The 20,872-nt window shown below is 37.9% G+C and overlaps 1 protein-coding gene across 1 annotated transcript; it reads right to left on the bottom strand.

Moving 5' to 3' along the window:
• Positions 1-18,487: 18,487 nt before the first annotated feature.
• LOC123591253 (olfactory receptor 8S1-like) lies at positions 18,488-19,405 on the bottom strand. The gene has a single exon (XM_045465226.1). The coding sequence runs from the start codon at positions 19,403-19,405 to the stop codon at positions 18,488-18,490; it is 918 nt and encodes a 305-aa protein (XP_045321182.1).
• Between the last annotated feature and the right edge of the window lie 1,467 nt (positions 19,406-20,872).

Below are 20,872 nucleotides of genomic sequence, written 5' to 3' on the forward strand. Positions count from 1 at the left end.
AGTGTCCAACTCTTGATTTCAGCTCAAGTCATGATCTTACAGTTCATAGGAACGAGCCCCATGTCAAGCTCTGCACTGACAGAGTAAAGCCTGCTTGGAATCCTCTCTCTCCCTCTTTCTCTCTGCCCCTCCCTAGCTCATGCTCTCTCTCTGTGTGTCTCTCAAAATAAATATTTTAAAAAATGTATAGAAATGCAACATATTTTCTGTCACAGACTAATTTGAATTTGAGTTTTGTTTGTTTGCGTTGTTTTGTTCCCTCTCTCTACTACTCCTCCTATTTCTCTACCTGGCAATTGCCTTTACATGGACCTTTGTGACTTCTTCCACAATCAGTTAGACTATTCAGTAGGGTATTGCCTCAATGGCAGAGAAAATTAAACCTTGACTAAACACTACTCTGGTTTTACCTAACAAAGTTTTAAAACAAGACCTGAAAATAACCTAACTGCTCCCAGAATAAAGCTCAATAATACTTTTAGGAATTCAAAAATATCAACCATCTGGCAGGGTAAATTTCATAATACATGGTATCATAATGTCACAATAAAAAGCTCCTAGACATGGTAATCCCTATCAAAATAACACCAGCATTCTTCACAGAGCTAGAAAAAAGAATCCTAAAATTTGTATGGAACCAGAAAAGACCCCGATAGCCAAAGCAATCTTGAAAAAGAAAACCAAAGCTGAAGGCATCACAATCCCAGACTTTAAGCTGTATGACAAAGCTGTAATGATAAAGACAGTACGGTACTGGCACAAAAACAGACACTCAGATCAATGGAACAGAATAGAGAACCCAGAAATGGACCCACAAATGTATGGCCAACTAATCTTTGACAAAGCAGAAAAGAATATCCAGTAGAATAAAGACAGTCTCGTCAGCAAATAGTGCTGGGAAAACTGGGCAGTGACATGCAGAAAAATGAACTTGGACCACTTTCTTACACCATACACAAAAGTAAACTCAAAATGGATGAAAGACCTAAATGTAAGACAGGAAGCCATCAAAATCCTTGAGGAGAAAGCAGGCAACAACCTCTTTGACCTCACCTGCAGCAACTTCTTACTCAACACATATCTGGAGGCAAGGGAAACCAAAGCAAAAATGAAGTATTGGGACCTCATCAAAATAAAAAGCTTCTGCACAGCAAAGGAAAAAATCAGCAAAACTAAAAGGCAACTGATGGAATAGGAGAAGATATTTGCAAACAACATATCAGATAAGGGTTGGTATACAAAATCTATAAAGAACTTATCAAACTCAACACCCAAAAAACAAATAATCCAGTGAAGAAATGGGCAAAATACATGAGTAGACACTTCTCCAAAGAAGACATCCAGATGGCCACTGGATCATCCGGGAAATACCGGATGGGAAATCATCTGGGAAACACCACTCATCATCCGGGAAATACAAATCAAAACCACAAGGAAATACCACCTAACACCTGTCAGAATGGCTAACATTAACAACTCAGGCAGCAACAGATGTTGGTGAGGATGCAGAGAAAGAGGATGTCTTTTGCATTGCTGGTAGGAATGCAAACTGGTGCAGCCACTCTGGAAAACAGTATGGAGGTTCCTCAAAAAATTAAAAACAGAACTACCCTACAACCCAGCAACTGCACTACTAGGTATTTATCCAAGGGATACAGGTATGTTGTTTTGAAGGGGCACATGCACCCCAATGTTTATAGCAGCACTATCAACAATAGCCAAAGTATAGAAAGAGCCCAAATGTCCATCAATGGATGAATGGATAAAGATGATGTGGTGTGTGTACATGTATGTGTGTATATATATGTGTATGTATATATACACACATACACGCACACACACACACATACATGGTATATGTGTATAATACATACAATGGAGTATTACTCAGAAATCAAAAAGAATGAAATCTTGCCATTTGCAACTACGTGGATGGAACTAGAGGGTATTATGCTAAGCAAAATTAGTCAGAGAAAGACAAATATCATATGACTTCACTCATATGAGGACTTTCAGATACAAAACAGATGAACATAAGGGAAGTGAAGCAAAAAGAATATAAAAACAGGGAGGGGGACAAAACTTAAGAGACTCATAAATATAGAGAACAAACAGAGGGTTGCTGAAGGGGTTGTGGGAGGGGGGATGGGCTAAATGGGTAAGGGGCATTAAGGAATCTACCCCTGAAATCACTGTTGCACTATATGCTAACTAGTTTGAATGTAAACTTAAAAAATTGTTAAAAAATTATAAATAAACATTAAAAAATTAAATTAAAAAATTAAAATTAAAAAAAACTCCTAGATATGTAAAGAGTAAGGAAGATACAACCCATAATGAGTAAAAAAAAAAAAAAAAAAAAAATCAGTCACTTGAAGCTGATCGAGAAATAACAGAATTTTTAGATTACTCGAATGTTGGCCAGGGGTGAAAAGGAAGGATCATAAAACAGCATGAGGACACATTTCGGAGTGATGGACATGTTCATTATATTTACTGTGAGGATGGTTATGTGAGATAGATATAGAATAGACATGGATATAGATATCTCATAGCTTATGAAATTATATAGTTATTATATACGAATTATGACTCAATAAAACTGTTAAAATTTAAATTGTGCAAGACTTTGACCTAGAATTTTTACTTCTATAAATCATTCCTAAAGCAATAGTTACCTATATATGAGAGGTGTATGGTCAAAGTACATTAGTAATTTAGTAAGAACAATTAAAAACAACCTAAAAATATGAGATTAGATTAATTAGTTACTGTACATCCATGTAAGTATATTATGCAGTTATTAGAAAAATTGTTCCTAATCTATATGTGGATGAAACATGTTTACAAGAAATAGTAATGGTAAAGAAAGGAATTTGAAGAATCCCCTTTTCTTGCTGTATAGCAGCCTAGATACCCTCCAGTGACTATTGTAACTAGACATAGTACATAAGCATATATACTATGTATAACTATATATATGTGTGTGTGTGTATATATATATATATATACATATATATATATATATATATGTATATGTATAACGTACCATTTTCCATCTGCCTCTTCCCCCCTCCCCAAAATAAAATTTTAAAATATTAAAAGGGGTGCTTGGGTGGCTCAGTTGGCTGAGAGTCCAACTCTTGATTTTGGCTCAGGTCATGATCCCAGGGTCATGGGATCGAGCCCTGTGTCAGGCTCCAGGCTAAGTATGGAGCCTGCTAAGGATTCTCTTTCTCCTCCTCTGCCCATCTCCTCTGCTCAAGCACTCTTGCTCTCTCAAATATAAAAAAAAAAAAAACAAACAAAAAACAAACAAACAAAAAAAACTTACCATTTTATATACATTTCTGAATTTGCAAAAAGAGAAGGATTCTGCAAAGTCAAAAACAAAATGAAATCTGAAACCCAATGAATTAAATGAATACCAAACCTGACTTTTACCCCAAGGATTCTGTTGAATCCCAGAAGGTCCACTCTAATGACTATTGTTAACCATGGGCTGTCCCACAGTAGGGACTTTAATTTAGACTCCTGTATAACCTGGGACCCAAAGATGGTCAGTAAGTGACAGTGTCACCATTAGTTCTGAGTTAAAAAAAAAATTTAATCTTCATAACATCAAAGCAAGTTTCAAAATTCCAGCTTCTGATGTGATTTTAAACATGTCAAGTGGGAAATTTAATTTAAAATAGTTCCTTCAGCTGTTGTACACTGAGCATGGAGCCTGCTTAAGATTCTCTCTCCTTCACTCTCTCTGTGTTCCTTTCCCCAACTCATGCTCTATCTCTCTCTCTGAAAATATAAAACAAACAAACAAAGAAGAAAGGATAAGAACCATATGATCATTTCAATACATGAAGAAAAAGCATTTGACAAAGTACAACATCCACTCATGACAAAAACCCTAAACAAAGTAGGGACAGAGGGAACATATCTCAACATAATAAAAGTCATATATGAAAGATCCACAGTTATTACCCTCAATGGGGAAAACCTGAGAGCTTTTCCTCTACGGTTGGGAACAAGACAGGGATGTCCACTCTCACCACTGTTATTTAACATAGTACTGGAAGTCCTAGCCTCAGAAATCACTGTTCACTACGACATGATACTCTTTGTAGAAAACCCAAAGACTCCACCAAAAATTGCTACAACTGATACACGAATTCAGCAGTCACAGGATACAAAACCAACATACAGAAATCTGTTACGTTTCCACATACCATAATGAAGCAGCCGAAAGAGAAATCAAGGAATTGATCTCATTTTCAATTGCACCAAAAACCGTAAGATACCTAAGAATAAACCTCACCAAAAAGGTAAAAGATCTGAATTCTGAAAACTATAGAACACTTACGAAAGAAATCAAAGATGACACAAATAAACAGAAAGGTATTCAATGCTCAGGGATCAGAAGAACAAACATTGTTAGAATATCTGTACTACCCAAAGCAATCTACACATTTAATGCAATCCTTATCAAAATGCTAACACCATTTTTCACAAAGTTAAAAAAAAAAATCCTAAAATTTGTATGGAACCACAAAAGACCCCAAATAGTCAAAGCAATGTTGACAAAGAAAAGCAAGGCTGGAGGCATCATAATTCCAGACTTCAAGCTATATTACGAAGTTGTAGTCATTAAATAGTAGACTGGCACAAAAACAGACATGTAGATCAATGGAACAAAATAGAAAGCCCAGAAGTGGACCCACAGCTATATGGCCAACTAATCTTTGACAAAACAGGAAAAATATCCAATGGCAAAAAGATAGTCCATCCAGCAAGTGGTGCTGGGAAAACTGGACAGCAATATGCCAAACAATGAAACTGGACCACTTTCTTATACCATACACAAAAAAATAAATTCAAAATGGATGAAAGGCCTAAATGTGAGACCAGAAACCATCCAAATCCTAGAGGAGAACACAGGCAGCAACCTCTTTGACCTCAGCTGCAGCAAAATCTTACTAGACATGCTGCTGAATGCAAGGAAAACAAAAGCAAACGTGAACTATTGGAATTTCATCAAGATAAAAACTTCTGCACAGTGAAGGAAACAATCAACAAAACTAAAAGGCAACCTTTGGAATGGGAGAAGATATTTGCAAATGGCATATCTGATAAAGCGTTAGTATCCAAAATCTATAAAGAACTTGTCAGACTCAACACCCAAAAAACAAATAACCCAGTAAAGAAATGGGCAGAAGACATGAATAGAACACTTTTCCAAAGAAGACATCCAGATGGCTAACAGAAACATGAAAAGATGCTCAACATCACTCATCATCAGGGAAATACAAATCAAAACACACTGAGATACCACCCCACACCTGTCAGAATGGCTAAAATTAAGAACACAGGAAACAACAGGTGTTGGTGAGGATGTGGAGAAAGGGAAACCCCTCTTGCATTGCTGTTTGTGAATGCAAACTGATGCAGTCACTCTAGAGAACGGTATGGAGGTTCCTCAAAAAAAAAAAAAAAAAAAAAAAAAAAACAACTAAAAATAGAATTAACCTACAATCCAGCAATTGTACTAAGTATTTACTCAAAGGATACAAAAAATACAGATTCGAAGGTGTACATGCACCCCAATGTTTATAGCAGCATTATCAACAATAGCCAAACTATGGAGTGAGCCCAAATGTCAATCAATTGATTAACAGAAAAAGAAAATGTGGCATATATATACAATGGAACCTTATGCAGCCATCAAAAAGAATGAAATCTTGCCATTTGCAATGGTGTGGATGGAGGTAGAAAGTATTATGCTAAGTGAAATAAGTCAATCAGAGAATGACAAATACCATATGATTTCACTCATATGTGGAATTTAAGAAACAAAACAGATGAACATATGGGAAGGCAGAGGAAGAGAAGAGATGGAAACAAACTACAAGAGACTCTTAATGATAGAGAACAAACTGAGGGGTGATGGAGGGGAGGGAGGAGGATGGGCTAAATGGGTGATGGATATTAAGGAGGGCTCTTGTGATGAGCGCTGGGTGTTTTATGTAAGTGATGAATCACCGAATTCTATTTCTGAAATCAATATCACACTATATGTTAACTAAAATTTAATTTAAAAAAAAGTCCTACCTAAAAAATAGCATGGAACAATAGAAAACTAACTAACCCTAGGTGAAAGATCTGAGATGCAGGAAGGAATGGTGAAGTGATACCAGTGATCATCATGAAACGGGGCTGTTGCTACATAATAGGAATAATGGAGTAAATGTGTGGCACTCAGCTGAACCTCTAGGACATCTCTTGGCACTGCAGTTATAGGAACTACGTCTTGATAAGGACATAGAAACAAAGTTCTCATCTGCCTCAGGGATGAAGTTCTTCTTCACTCAGCAGAAATGTGAGCTGATGGTGACAGGAACCTTAATGAGTGTTAGAGAAGGGAGATGATGAATATAATTTATGGTCTAAGGACTAACCACCACAGCAAGAACTGTAATTCCTACTAGCCTTATCCTTGTAGATTATGACAGACACAGAGATAAACTGCCCATATTCCACTTCAACAAGACCTACTTACTGCCAGATGCAGGGAGAGTAGTCAGTACACACATTCCAGCTGTTAGATCCTTCAGTGTCTGCCTCAAATGCAGGGGGCCAACTTGCCCAAGGTCATGTCCTTCTAGGGACAGACAATATCACTGATTGAGTGAGATGGTAGCATAAGACCTGGCTGTTTTGGTCTGATCAGAGACAACTCTGATGGTCAATACTCACAGGCTTCCTGTGGATTGTCTAAACCTTGCATCACAGTCCAACTCCTCCTTATGCCCAATCATGCTTATCCTCTAACTTTCCATAGGTGTTAATCTCCGATAAACCACCTTGCCCCCCAAACTCCAATGCAGCATCTGCTTCTAGAGAACCAAAATTATGATAGAAGTTTTCTCCCAAGAAATTAGGACCCAAGTGATTTTTATAGGGTTTTGGCACAATGGAATTAACTTAGTATAAGGAGTATGTAAATCTGAGTGGTAAGATGGATACCCTATAGTGGGCACTGTCATGAACCTCTTAAGAATCTCTTGGATTCCTGTTACATATTCTCTGCACCTTTTTCTCAGCTTCTATGTGCTTTCTAACAGTGTGCACCTTTAATCTTTGAAAGATTCCCCTTGGGTCACAGGAGCCATTTCACTCAGATACATAGAAAGTTGGAATTACCTGGAAATTTATACCCAGGTAAAAAGTGAGTTCTTCTCACTTTTTTTTTATGTTTATTTATTTTGAGAGAGACAGAGAAAGTACAAGCAGAGGACGGCCTTGGGAGAGCAAGAGAGAGAATTTTAAGCAGGCTCCACATTCAGCACAGAGCCCGATGTGGGGCTCAATCTCATGACCGTGAGATCATGTCCTGAGCCAAAATCAAAAGTCGAATGCTTAACCGACTGAGCCACCAAGGCTCCCCTTTTCTCACTTAAACAGTTTCTCTCAGGCTCATTTCTTTAAAAAAACCACATTTACATGAATCCTCATCTCAAGGTCTGCTTCTGAAGAATGAACTTAAATTACGTCAGCTATAATTTTGGACTTGACGGACCCACCCTGCTTCCAGAACATCTGGTAGATAAAATGGCATACATAATCTAACAAAAACACAAGAATATCCTTGAAACACAAATGGAATAGAAATGCAAAATACTGCATTGCACTTAAGTAATAAGTCTTCCAATCTCTAGGTACAGCTCTGATTAAGTTCATATAGGATACTGGGAATTAAATGTGCTCAGTATGAGATAGATGACGAGATTTATTCAAACTTGAAGTGAGTGTGTGGGGTGGAGTCACCCTATTCCTTATAGAAAGCTAAGAACAAATGAAACTTGCCAAATTTCTAGCCAATAACTTTATAGGAGTTTCTGGAACAAGCATGTCAGGAAATCATAAACAAAACCTCATTAGGAAGCACTGAGACAATCTGCTCACTGACAGGAGTCTTAATTAGTCATCACCTAATATCATCACCAAGCAAAAGCTCCAAAAGGAGTGAAAGCTGGTTGTGGATTGGAGGCTGAGGCAGGGGCAGGGAGACACAAACTGACAGGGAAGAGTTTGCACAGAGAAGGAGAAGGAGGGAGAGGGAGAGTGGGAGAGAGAAGAAAGAAGAAGGACAAAGAAGAAGAAGAAGAAGGAGGAGGAGGAGGAGGAGGAGGAGGAGGAGGAAGAGGAGGAGGAGAAGATGAAGATGACAAAGACGATGAAGACGATGAAGACAAAGATGAAAGAAACAATCAAATCCTGCCTATTAAATGAGTCAGTCTGCTTACCAAAATTCCAAAACATATGAAAAAAGTTAGTGCTAAAATTCTAGCCAACAAAATCATCAATTTGCTACTATTTTGGAACCTCATCACATAGACATCAGCATACATGTTTTTAAGATACAAAAACGGATTGGGGCGCCTGGGTGGCTCAGTTGGTTGAGTGTCCAACTTCAGCTCAGGTCATGATCTCATGGTTCGTGAGTTCGAGCCCCGCATCGGGCTCTGTGCTGACAGCTCAGAGCCTGGAGCCTGCTTCAGATTCTCTCTCTCTCTCTCTCTCTCTCTCTCTCTGTCCCTCCTTCACTCACACTCTGTCTCTCTCCCTCTCTCTCTCAAAAATAAATAAACATTAAAAAAATTTTTTTAAAAGATACAAAAAGGGATAAATGAATAACACAGTTTAAATATTACAATCTTCTGAAAAATTGAGGCAAAATAAAACAAAATCAAACAGCTACTAAGATAAATTATTAGCTATCTTTAAAATTATTCTCATTAAAATTAAAACTGTAATGGATGGAATAATCTCTACACTACATTGTTTATATATTAATGGGTGATTGTGAAGATAGTACTATGAAATTCTCTCAGAACACAACATAGAAAAATAAAACATAAGAAATTAAAGCATTTAAGAGACATAGAAAATAGGTTGAGAAAATGCACATATTATAGAGCCCTAACGAGACTGTTCAAAAATTCCAAAAGGCAAATGAATGATAGAAAATTCATACTTGAATAACCAGAGAATTTTCCATAAATAAAGATATATTTTATTCATTTTAGAAAGTATATTATCAACATCAAGCAAGATAAATAAATATAAATTTATAGTAAAGCATATTCTGGTAACTGAACATCAAAGGTTTTGTTTTGTTTTGTTTTGCCATTTTAGTCATTTTTAAAAGTATGGTTCAGTGACCTTAAGTACATTCTCAGTAGCGTGCAACCATCACTACCATACATCTCCAGGACTTTTTCATCTTACCAAATTGAAACTGTAGTTATTAAACAATAATTCCCCATTCTCTCCTCTCCCCATCCCTGGCAACTAACTAACATTATACTTTGTGTCCCTATGAATTTGGCTATTCTAAATACCTCACATGAGTGGAATCATACACTATCTGTCCTTTTGTTCCGGGCTCATTTAACTTAGCATAATGTCCTCAAGGCTCATTCATGTTGTTGCATGTGTAAGAATTTCCTTCATTTTTAAGGCTGAATTATTTTCCATTGTATGTATATCCACATTTTGTTTATTTATTCCTTTGTGAACCAATATTTGGGTTGCTTTGAATTTGGGCTATTATGAATAATACTGCGATGAACATGGGCATAAAAATATCTGTTCAAGTACCTACTTTCAAATTCTTTCGGGCATATAACCAAAAGTGTGATTGCTGATCATATGATAACTCTATGTTTAATTCTTTTGAGCAACTGCCATCCAAACTATTTGCCATAGTGACTGCACTATTTTATATTCCCACCAACGGTACACAAGGGTTCCCTTTTCTCCACATCCTCACAAACATTTATTTCTTGTCTATTTAAAAACAAAAATTTTTAATAATCTCTACTCCCAACGTGGGTCTTGAACTCACAACCCCAAGATCAAGAGTTGTATGCTTTACCAACTGAGCCAGCCAGGCACCCCTCTTGTCTTTTTGATACTAGTCATTCCAACAAGTATGAGGTGCTATCTCACTGTGACTGTGATTACGCATTTCTGGTCTGATGTGTCATCTAAGGCCAATGTCATTTGTGTATCATTTGTGACAACATGGATGGACCTTGGGGGCATTATGTTAAGTGAAATAAGTCAGAGAAAGAAAGACAAATGCTTTCATACAGTGATGACACTGTATGATTCTGTTTATATGATTTTTGTAAAAGCAAGACCAATCTATAGTGGAAAACGCAGTTCAGTGGCTAACAAGTGGTGAACAAGAATTGACTGGAAATGGATATGAAGTCATCTACTTGGGTGTTGGTAACTTAATATCTGAAAAAGCCTGACTTACACAGCAGTTTACATTTATTAAAATTAACTGAATAACACTCTCAACATTTCAGCATATAGATTTCACCTCAAAAGAAAAAAAGAAGTAGTCAAATTTTGAATTCTAGTTAATGATATACATGCTGAAATATTTAGGGTGAAATATACTGATTAGGGTGAAGTGTACAGATATAATTGTAACTTTTTTTGAAATGCATTTGAAAAAGGTACATTGATGAATGGATAGACAGATAGGTAGATATCTGATAAGGCATGCATAAGAAAATGTTAATAGTAAAATTTAGACATGATTTTGTAGATGTTCACTCGTAGAATTCTTTCAACTTTGCTGTATGTTTGAAATCTTTTATTTTCAAATTAAATGAATGCTGGAAAAGCTTGAAAACAATATTTGAATTTTATAAGTAACAAAATACCAATGAAATTAAAAACATTAAGAGAAAATAGAGAAAAATTAGAAATCACTAAAATTGATTCATGTACAAATATGAAACCCAAATATACCATTAATTACTAAAGAAATTAAATTGGCAATCAAGATTTCCCCTCCCTAATAACAACAAAAAGCTAAGTCCTCAAAATTTTAAAAGCAAATTTCATAAAACCTTCAAGGAAGTGATAGCTCCTTTTTTATGCAACTATTTTAAGAAAATACAAAAATGAAAGAAAGCATACTACTGATGCCAAGATTAGATGTCTAAACAAATTTATATAGGCACAAAGCAGATTAGTGATTGCTCATGGCCAGGGTTGTGGGGAGGGAATGGGTGCTAAAGTTACTTGAAGTAATGAAATGTAGTGATGACTGCACAGCTGTGAATGCGCCAAAGACCACTGAATCGTATGCTTGGTTTTCTTTGCTTGTTTTCTCCTTTCAGAGATTCTCATTTATTATAAAATGGTTTCACAAAATTCCAAAAATATGCCAAACTTCCCAGTTTCCACCATGTGCATGAGACCATTTAAAATACAATCCTGCTGCGAGACACCTGGGTGGCTCAGTCGGTTGAGCGTCTGACTTTGGCTCAGGTCATGATCTCACAGCTCATGAGTTTGAGCCCCATGTCAGGCTTTATGCTGACAGCTCGGAGCCTGGAGCCTGCTTTGGATTCTGTGTCTCCCTCTCTCTCTGCCCCTAACCCACTCGCATTCTGTCTCTGTCTCTCTCAAAAATAAATAAACATTAAAAAAAAATTTAAATACAACCCTGCTGCCACTGACCATTCTGTGTCCCATACTGGCTGAACCCCAGAAATATGGGCACATACACACATGCTTGAGACCAGAACTTCCTTTTGGAAACTCTCAAGCCAAAAGGTGACAATCAGGTACCCTAGCTCAAAGGAAATGAGTGGCAGGAATTTGCATATTTAAAAAAATTGAGGGGCGCCTGGGTGGCTCAGGTAGTTAAGCCTCCAGCTCGATTTTGGCTCAGGTCATGATCTCATGGTTTGTGAGATCGAACCCCATGTTGGACTCTACACTGGCAGTACAGAGCCTGCTTGGGACCCTCTGTCTCCCTCTCTCTCTCTCTGCCCCTCCCCTGCTCATGCTCTCTCTCAAAATAAATAAATAAACATTCAAAAAAAGTTGAGTCAAACTCATCTGGGCTATAGCCCAAATTTTTTTACTCTAACTGTGCAAAGAACAGGACTTGGATTTGGAGTGGGAGGTCAAGACTGTCCTTCACAGAAGCAAATGAAGGCAACTGTACCTTGCAGCAACAGGCTCAGAGTCTCCCTCCAAGGCAGGGTCTGCCCAAGAGGCTACGGGGGGTGGGGGGGGGGGGGGTTCCTAACATCAATCATCCCCAGGCTGGCTCTGTGCAGGTCCTGCTGGGGTCAGGCAAGGGCTCAAAGTCCAGGACAGACCTACCTCACCCATGGGTAGTACCTGCCACACAGGGCCTCAGCAGTCTCCCCTGCTGCAGCTTCTCTGCAGAGCCCTGCTCCTCACGGCACAGGCTTGCACATTTCCACGTTAGCAGTGGTGCTGGAGCTCCTCTGGCAGCAGCCCCTCCCTGAGGATGCTCCAGGTGCCCAGGATGAGGTGCAGGACTGGGTCCATGCCCCACTACCATGACCTGAACTGGATACTTTGAATAGGTGATCTTTGTGATTTGTGAAACATAATCTCAGGAAAGCTGATGAAAAGACAACACCAGGTGAATGTAAGAAAAAAATCATACTATCTGATTTATGAACATAAATGGGAAATTCCTAAGTTAAATATTGGCAAAAGTTAATTCAGTCTTTACTACTCCACCTAAATAGGGTGACTTCAGGAATACAATGATTCTTCAATACCAGAACACCTACTGATACAATTTAGCATTAAAAAAAATAATAAAACCATATAAATTTTAGGATTGTTTGTTCCAGCTCTGTGACAAATGTTGTTGGTATTTTGATAGGGATTGCATCAAATGTGTAGATTGCTTTGGGTAATATAGACATTTTAACAATATATGTTCTTCCAATCCCTGAGCATGAATGTTTTTCCATTTATCTGGGTCATCTTCAATTTCTTTCATCAATATTATCAGAGTATAGGTCTTTTACTTCTTTGGTTAGGTTTATTCCGAATAGCTTATGAGTTTTGGTGCAATTATAAATGGGATTTATTCCTTGATTTTTCTTTCTCTGCTTCGTTATGGGTGTATAGAAATGCAACAGATACCTGTACACTGGATTTTGTATTCTGCAACTTTACTGAATTCGTGTATTAGTTCTAGCAATTTTTTGGTGGAGTCTTTTGGGCTTTCTATGTAGAGTATCACATCATTTGCAAATAGTGAAAGTTTTGCTTCTTCTTTGCCAATTTGGATGCCTTTTATCGCTTTTTGTTGTCTGAATGCTGTGGCTAGGACTTCCAGTACTATGTTGAATATTAGTAGCGAGAGCAGACATCCCCTGTGATCCAGTAATAACACTACTAGGTATTTACCCAAAAAATACAAAAACACTAATTCAAAGGGATACATGCACCCCTATATTTATTGCAGCATTATTTATAATAGCCAAACTATGCAAGAAGCCCAAGGGTCTATCAACAGATGAGTGGATAAAGAAGATGTGGTATATAAACATACAATGGAATATTAGTCAACCATAAAAAAGAATGAAATCTTGCCATTTGCAACAACATGGATGGAGCCAGAGAGTATAAGGCTAAGCAAAATAAGCTAATCCAAAGAAAAACAAATACCATATGATTTCACACATATGTGGAAACAAAACAAAACAAATGAGCAAAGAAAAAAAAAAAAGAGAAAGAGGCAAACCAAGAAATAGACTCTCAACTATAGAGAACAAACTGATGGTTTGTGGGGGCACAGGGATAGGTGAAACAGGTGATAGGGATTAAGGAGTGCACTTGTTGTGATAAGGACCAAGTGTTGTATGTAAGTGTTGAATCACTAAATTGTACAACTGAAAATAATATTACACTGTATGTTAACTAACTAGAATTTAAATAAAAACAAAAAATAAAATAAAACTATATGACTATTTCAATAAACTTATTTTTTATTCAACATGTATTTATTGCATGCCTATTATATGACAGATACTATACATTAGTAAACAAAAGAGAAAGGATCCCGGTCTTCAATGGAAACAGAAAAAGCATTTGATAAAATTTTACACCAATTCTTAGTAAAATGTAGTTAAGAGAGAATTATTATAAGTGAATTCACTTATAAGTGTATTATATATCTTATAATGTAAGATATATTGATCAATAACAGAACAAACATCATCCTTAATGTTGAAACATAAGTTTTTTCACTGATCCCAATAAAAAGATGTTTGTAGCAGAGGTTCTGGCCCATGGATTAACTTTAAAAATGAAAAACATACAACTCAGCACCAAATAAATAATCCAATTAAAAATGGGCAGAGGACCTGAATAGACATTTTTCCAAAGAAGACATTCAGATGGCCAACAGACACATGAAAAGATACTCAACATCACTAATCATCAGAGAAATGCAAATCAAAACCACAATGAGATACCACCTTAAACCTGTCAGAATGGTTAAAATAAAAAACACAAGAAATAACAAGTGTTGGCAAGGATGTGGGAAAAAAGGAACTCTCTTCCACTGTTGGTGGAAATATAAACTTGTACAGCCACTGTGGAAAACAGGATGGAGTTTCCTCAAAAAAATTAAAAACAGGTGTGGCTGGATGGCTCAGCCAATTGAGCATCAGACTTTGGCTCAGGTCACAATCTCACAGTTCATTGGTTCGAGCCCCACATAAGGCTCACTGCTGTCAGCACAGGGCCCATTTCGGATCCTCTGTCCCCTCTCTCTCTCTGCCCCTCCTGTGCTCATGCTCCCTCTCTCTCAAAAATAAACAAACATTAAAAAAAATAGGAATACTATATGACCCAATAATTCCACTACTGGGTATCTATCCAAAGAAAATGAAAACACTAATTCAAAAAGATATATGTACTCCTATGTTTATTGCAGCATTATTTATAATAGTCAAGATATGGAAGCAACCTAAGTGTCCATCAACAGACAGACACACACATACACACACACACACACACACACACACACACACACACACACAAATACTACGCAGCCATAATAGGATGAGATCATGCCATTTGGGACAATGTGGATGGATTCAGACAGTATTATGCTAAGTGAAATTGGCCAGACTGAGAAAAACAAATACCAGATTCACTCATATGCATAAACTAAAAAAAAAAAAAAAACAAATGAAGAAACAAACAAAAAAGCAGAATCAGACTTATAAATACACAGAAGAAACTGATAGTCGCCAGAGGGGAGTGGGGTCAGGGGATGGGCAAAATGGGTGAAATGGAGAGGAATATATGACATTCCAGTTTTGGAAGGAAAAAGTCATGGGAATAAAAGGCACAGCATAGGGAATATGTCAATGATATTGTAAAAACGTTGTATGGTGACAGCTACACTGTAGTGAGCATAGCATAACACATAGAGAAGCTGAATCACCTCTGTGTTGAAAACCTGAAACTAATGTAACATTGTGTGCCAATACACTCAAATAACTTTTTTAATTTAAAAATAATAAACATAAAAAATAAAAATGAGGTACATAAAAATTAGAAACAGAAAAAGAAAATTATTTGCTTTTATTCAAGATGAAATCATTAAAATGTAATTTTAAAATCCAATAATATTTATAAATAAGCCATTAGAAATAGGAAGATAGTTCGACAAAGTTAACAGATATAAGATTAGTATACAAAATATCACAACTTTCCTATGTACTAGAAATAACCAAGTAGTAAATGTAATTGAATTTTTAATTCATAATAGAAACAAATAATGGAAAAATATCTGGTACTATATCTAACAAAATTTGTGTGTGTCACCTTTATGAAAATAAGTTTTGGGATGCCTGGGTGGCTCAGTTGGTTGACCATCTGACTCTTGATTTCAGATCAGGACATGATCCCAGGGTTGTGGGATCAAGCCCTGCATAGGGCTCCACACTGGGCATGGAGCCTGTTTAGGATTCTCCCTCCCTCCCTCTCTCTCTCTCTCTCTCTGTCTCTGTCTCTGTCTCTGTCTCTCACTCCCACTTCCCTCTCTCCCACTCTATAATTTAAAATATTTCTAAACAAAAAATAATAATAAGTTTCATCAATGGTAACTGCAGAATAGCCTTTGTGAATGAAAATGTTGAACCTTTGCATAACCACCATGCCCAGCCATGGCCACACTGCAAATTCATGGACCAGAACTAGGCTCACCAGGAAGAGACTGGCACTCACATGGTAGACTATTCTACGCATGATTATTTCAGACTGCTTTGGCAGTGGAGTCCTTCTGGTGAGAACTCACCCTATATATTTTCTCAGTTTCTTTGCCTATAATTTACACAGTCAAAATACATTTACTGTGAAACATACATGTTTGAAACTATTTTATATTCTTGAAAAAGTAGTGAAGATTGGCAGAGATCAAGATTGCCCTTGATCTCTTTAAGTTTATATTTTCTGCTACTGGGCAGTACAAAGTGAAGGGTAAGTAAGTAAAGCAAGTAAGTAAAATCTAAAAGGTAATTTCAGGGTCGTCTGGGTGGCTCAGTCGGTTAATCATCTGACTTCAGCTCAGGTCATGATCTCCCGGTTCGTGAGTTCACACCCTGCATCGGGCTCTGTGCTGACCGTTCAGAGCCTGGAGCCTGCTTCAGATTCTGTTTCTCCCTCTCTCTCTGCCCCTCCCCACTCGCACTCTGTCTCTCCCTCTCTCAAAAATAAACAAACATTGGGGCGCCTGGGTGGCGCAGTCGGTTAAGCGTCCGACTTCAGCCAGGTCACGATCTCGCGGTCCGTGAGTTCGAGCCCCGCGTCAGGCTCTGGGCTGATGGCTCAGAGCCTGGAGCCTGTTTCCGATTCTGTGTCTCCCTCTCTCTCTGCCCCTCCCCCATTCATGCTCTGTCTCTCTCTGTCCCAAAAATAAATAAACGTTGGAAAAAAAAAAAAATAAAAAAAAAAAAAATAAACAAACATTAAAAAAAATTAAAAGGTAATTTCAGAAAGAAATAATGATTTTTGACCTTGATAACTTTAATCTCCCAAATCTCCTTCTCAGTAATCCTCCAATTGTATTTCATGATCCAAGGGGCTTTTGCTGAAAATCTATTGGTTTCTTTTTAGAGTTTGTCATAGGCACAGTGCAGCATTTGCTCTGCCATTGACTCTCTCACATTCTGCCATTTCTGTAGCATTATTAGGGCTGAGTGGCAGAGCTACTTGTCCAGCAGTGTCTCCCTCTCACAGCTGTAGAGACTACAATATATAGAGATAGACAGATATAGATATAGATGATATAGATATATATAGATATAGATACAGATATAGATAGATATAGATATAGATATAGATATAGATATAGATATAGATATAGATATAGATATCTTTTCTTTGCAAATGACAGAATCTAACTCTAACTTACTTAAGTGAAATAAAACAAAACAACAATAACAAAGCATTAAAAGGGAAATTCATGAACTGGGTCTGGGGTAGCTCATAGCACCAAAGGGACAGTCAGTGTGTCAAGGTAGTAAAGAAAACAGGCTTTGGGATAAGTCTATTTGATTCCAAATTCCACCCCCATCATTTACCTCTCTGAGTCCACGTTCTCTTTTCTGAACAAGGACAACTAAAGTATTTACCGAAAGCATTTGTTGGGGTATTTAAGTGAGATAATATATGTAAAATACTTAGCACAGTACCTGACATGATGCAAATATCTAATCACGTGCTTTTATTTTTTTTTTTTAATTTTTTTTTAATGTTTATTTTTCAACGTTTATTTATTTTTGGGACAGAGAGAGACAGAGCGTGAACGGGGGAGGGGCAGAGAGAGAGGGAGACACAGAATCGGAAACAGGCTCCAGGCTCTGAGCCATCAGCCCAGAGCCCGACGCGGGGCTCGAACTCACGGACGGTGAGATCGTGACCTGGCTGAAGTCGGACGCTTAACCGACTGCGCCACCCAGGCGCCCCTAATCACGTGCTTTTAATATAATTCATTTATCAATCTTCCTTGAAAGTACAGAATCTAGGATAACAATAGTGATCTTAGCAGCAGAGGCGCTGGGATAGGCTATCAGAGTGCTGCAAAGAGAAAGGCTGACCTCTGCCTCTCTGAATCTATCCTCAAGATTAAAATTTCTAAGGGAATGAATGGTGTGGCACTGACCATGTGCTCATTCCTATACCAGCCACTGTCTCAGGAAGAATGAGTGAATAACGAGTGGGGGAGGAAAGAGAATTTGGGGACACCATAATTAACAGTCTCTCTAGAACTATACTGAACAACATGGAGTTTAGTTACTGGTAGGATAGTAACGATAGTGTAAGCAGGCAATAACAAAGTCTACCATACTGTCTGTAATAAATTAAATATTTTGTAAGAAAAATTGTAAGACAAGAGGTTTACCCATCTATTTTCCTGTGAATAGGACAGAACGACTATCATTCCAAGAAAATAACTCCACCTTTTCTTAAACATTTTAAAGAAACAATGTAAGGCATCTTGCAGATCATGATTATCAGAAAATTCTCCTTAATATTCAGGCACTACTTATTGTGGTTCTATTCATTTCTCCCCTCATTATTCTGATTTTGTAGCCTATCAATTAGAACGCTAGACACGTTTTCTCAAAATTCTTCTCACAGCTGCCTTCACCTCTTTGTTCTTCAGGCTGTAGATGACAGGATTCAGCATAGGAGTGACCACACTATAGTGCAAGGAGAAGATTAACTCTTGAGTGGATCCTAAATTTGGCATGAGATAGCGGAGTAATCCTGAGCCATAAAAGAAGATCACTGCAGTGAGGTGGGAGGAGCAGGTCGAGAAGGCCTTGTTTCTGCCTGTGGTAGCATTCATACTCAGGATGGTGAACAAAATGCAAACATAGGAGAAAAATATCAGGAGGAAATTTCCAAAGAAATGCAAGAGGCTGGAGCACAGCAGGACAGTAAAACTTGCAGACACGTCACAGCAAGACAAAGAGTAGAGAGAAGGCAGTTCACAGCTGAAGTGATGTATATTTTGAGCCCCACAGAAATCTAAATTGAGAGCTACAAGGATATTAATAAGAGAATCCAAAAAAGCCACGCTCCATGAGCCCCACACCAGCCCCATACACAATTGTCTGTTCATCATCTGGCCATAGAGCAGAGGGGAGCTGATGGCAACATAGCGGTCATAGGCCATGACAGTGAGTAGGCAGGATTCAGTGCCCCCAGTGGCAAACACAAAGAAGGCCTGAGCCAGGCAGCCCTCTACTGAGATGGTTTTCTTCTCAGACAGGAGGTTCTCCAACAGCTTGGGCACAGTGACAGAGGAGTGGCAGAGATCCAGGAAGGACAACTGTCCCAGGAAGAAGTACATGGGGGTGTGGAGGCAAGAATCAGCCCTAATCACCAGCAGCAGCATCAGGTTCCCCATCAGGGTCAGGAGGTAAATAACAAGGAACAGTACAAAGAGGAGAGCCTCGATCTGGGGGTCAGCAGACAGGCCGAAGAGGATGAACTCAGAAACAACACTGTGGTTTCTCATTGCCTTCAATATTTCCTTTAGAATATAAGAAATAAATCAGATAAAGCCTCTTCTTCTAACAAATACTCAAGTGTTTTAATGTTCTTCTCCACTCAGAAAGTTTCATACCTACTCAAAAATTTATGCTCTGAAATGATAAACTTCCTTAAGTCTCTAGATTTCCTAAAATCTGAAATAATCTTTTTACAGGATTCCAACCCAAGATCAACTCCCTGTCCACTTTTATTGTTCTTCCTTTTAATGTCTTAGAATTTATTTTTTGTTGTTGTTTTATTATTAAAGCTACTGGACGATGTTTTGTAAACTCTTGATAATAATCCAGTAGAGAGGGAGAAATTGCAGGAGGAATAAGAGAAATTGCAGAAATAGTGTCTGAGAGCAGCTGGGTTGCAGAGCAGAAGCAGAGCATGGCCTTAGGTGGGAGTGGGTTTACTTCATCCATCAAACATGCATAGATTTGTTGTTGGGAAGGAAGTAGTTCCCATCTAATGGCTTATTTTTTCAATAAATATTTAAATGGGGTCATTAATGGAAACTGAAGATGAGTAGTGACTAGAGATTTGCAGAGTGAGGAAAAAGTGAATGAATTAGAAAGAAGGCAGCATAGAGGTATCCTAGATGCAATACAACTGATTAAGGGAAACTGCTGATGAATATGGGAACATACTCTGGTAATAATCTCTATCCCCAGTTTGTGTCATCTATTCAACTTCAGCTCTAGTTTGTTGCCCTTATGCCATTTGAAAATATAGACTACCTACTCACTTTCCAAAGCTTAGCTTTCTCTATTTCCTACTCTGGACTGACAACCCAGATTATAACTACAGACTCAGAATGACTCTCCAACACCACTGACTATATCATCTTGACCCCTCATGTCCTGCTCTGTCTCTTGCACTCATACTCCAAGACTGGCACATTGAATTTCTCAAAGAACTTATTATTTCTTTCCCATTATTTATCCAAACGACACCTAGAATTAAAGCTATTCTTAGGAATCAAGTCCACATCGCCTGTACTTCTCACCTAGGTGACCAATAACTAGCACAGAATTAAATGAAAACCTTTTCAAATCCAGTGATCCAGAAGACAAGTTTGAATGTCAGTGTGAGAATTCAGTGTTAAGGTGGAGCTTGAAAATTCCTGTTGGATAGAGACCTCTCCCTTGATTTCTAAAAGAGGGAACAGTAGGCTAAGTTGTATTATTTCTAAAAACCTAAATACTTCCAGTCACGTAACGATTGCATTTTCCATATAATTTTTTTCTTTTGCTCACCACTGTAGTTCTAGCTACAGCAACTTGGATTCATCCTGAGAGCAGAACATCACTGGCAGAAGATGCCGGAAAAGCAAGGAACCAAACCATGAAATGCAGACAGAGAAGCACCCATTATAATTTTGGAGGGCACCAAAAAGAAAGGCTCCTCATCTCTAAATGGCGCCCCACTTACTAGCACTAGAAACTCC

This window comes from Leopardus geoffroyi, chromosome B4 (assembly GCF_018350155.1).
Source record: "Leopardus geoffroyi isolate Oge1 chromosome B4, O.geoffroyi_Oge1_pat1.0, whole genome shotgun sequence".
NCBI classification, from domain to species: Eukaryota; Metazoa; Chordata; class Mammalia; order Carnivora; family Felidae; genus Leopardus; species Leopardus geoffroyi.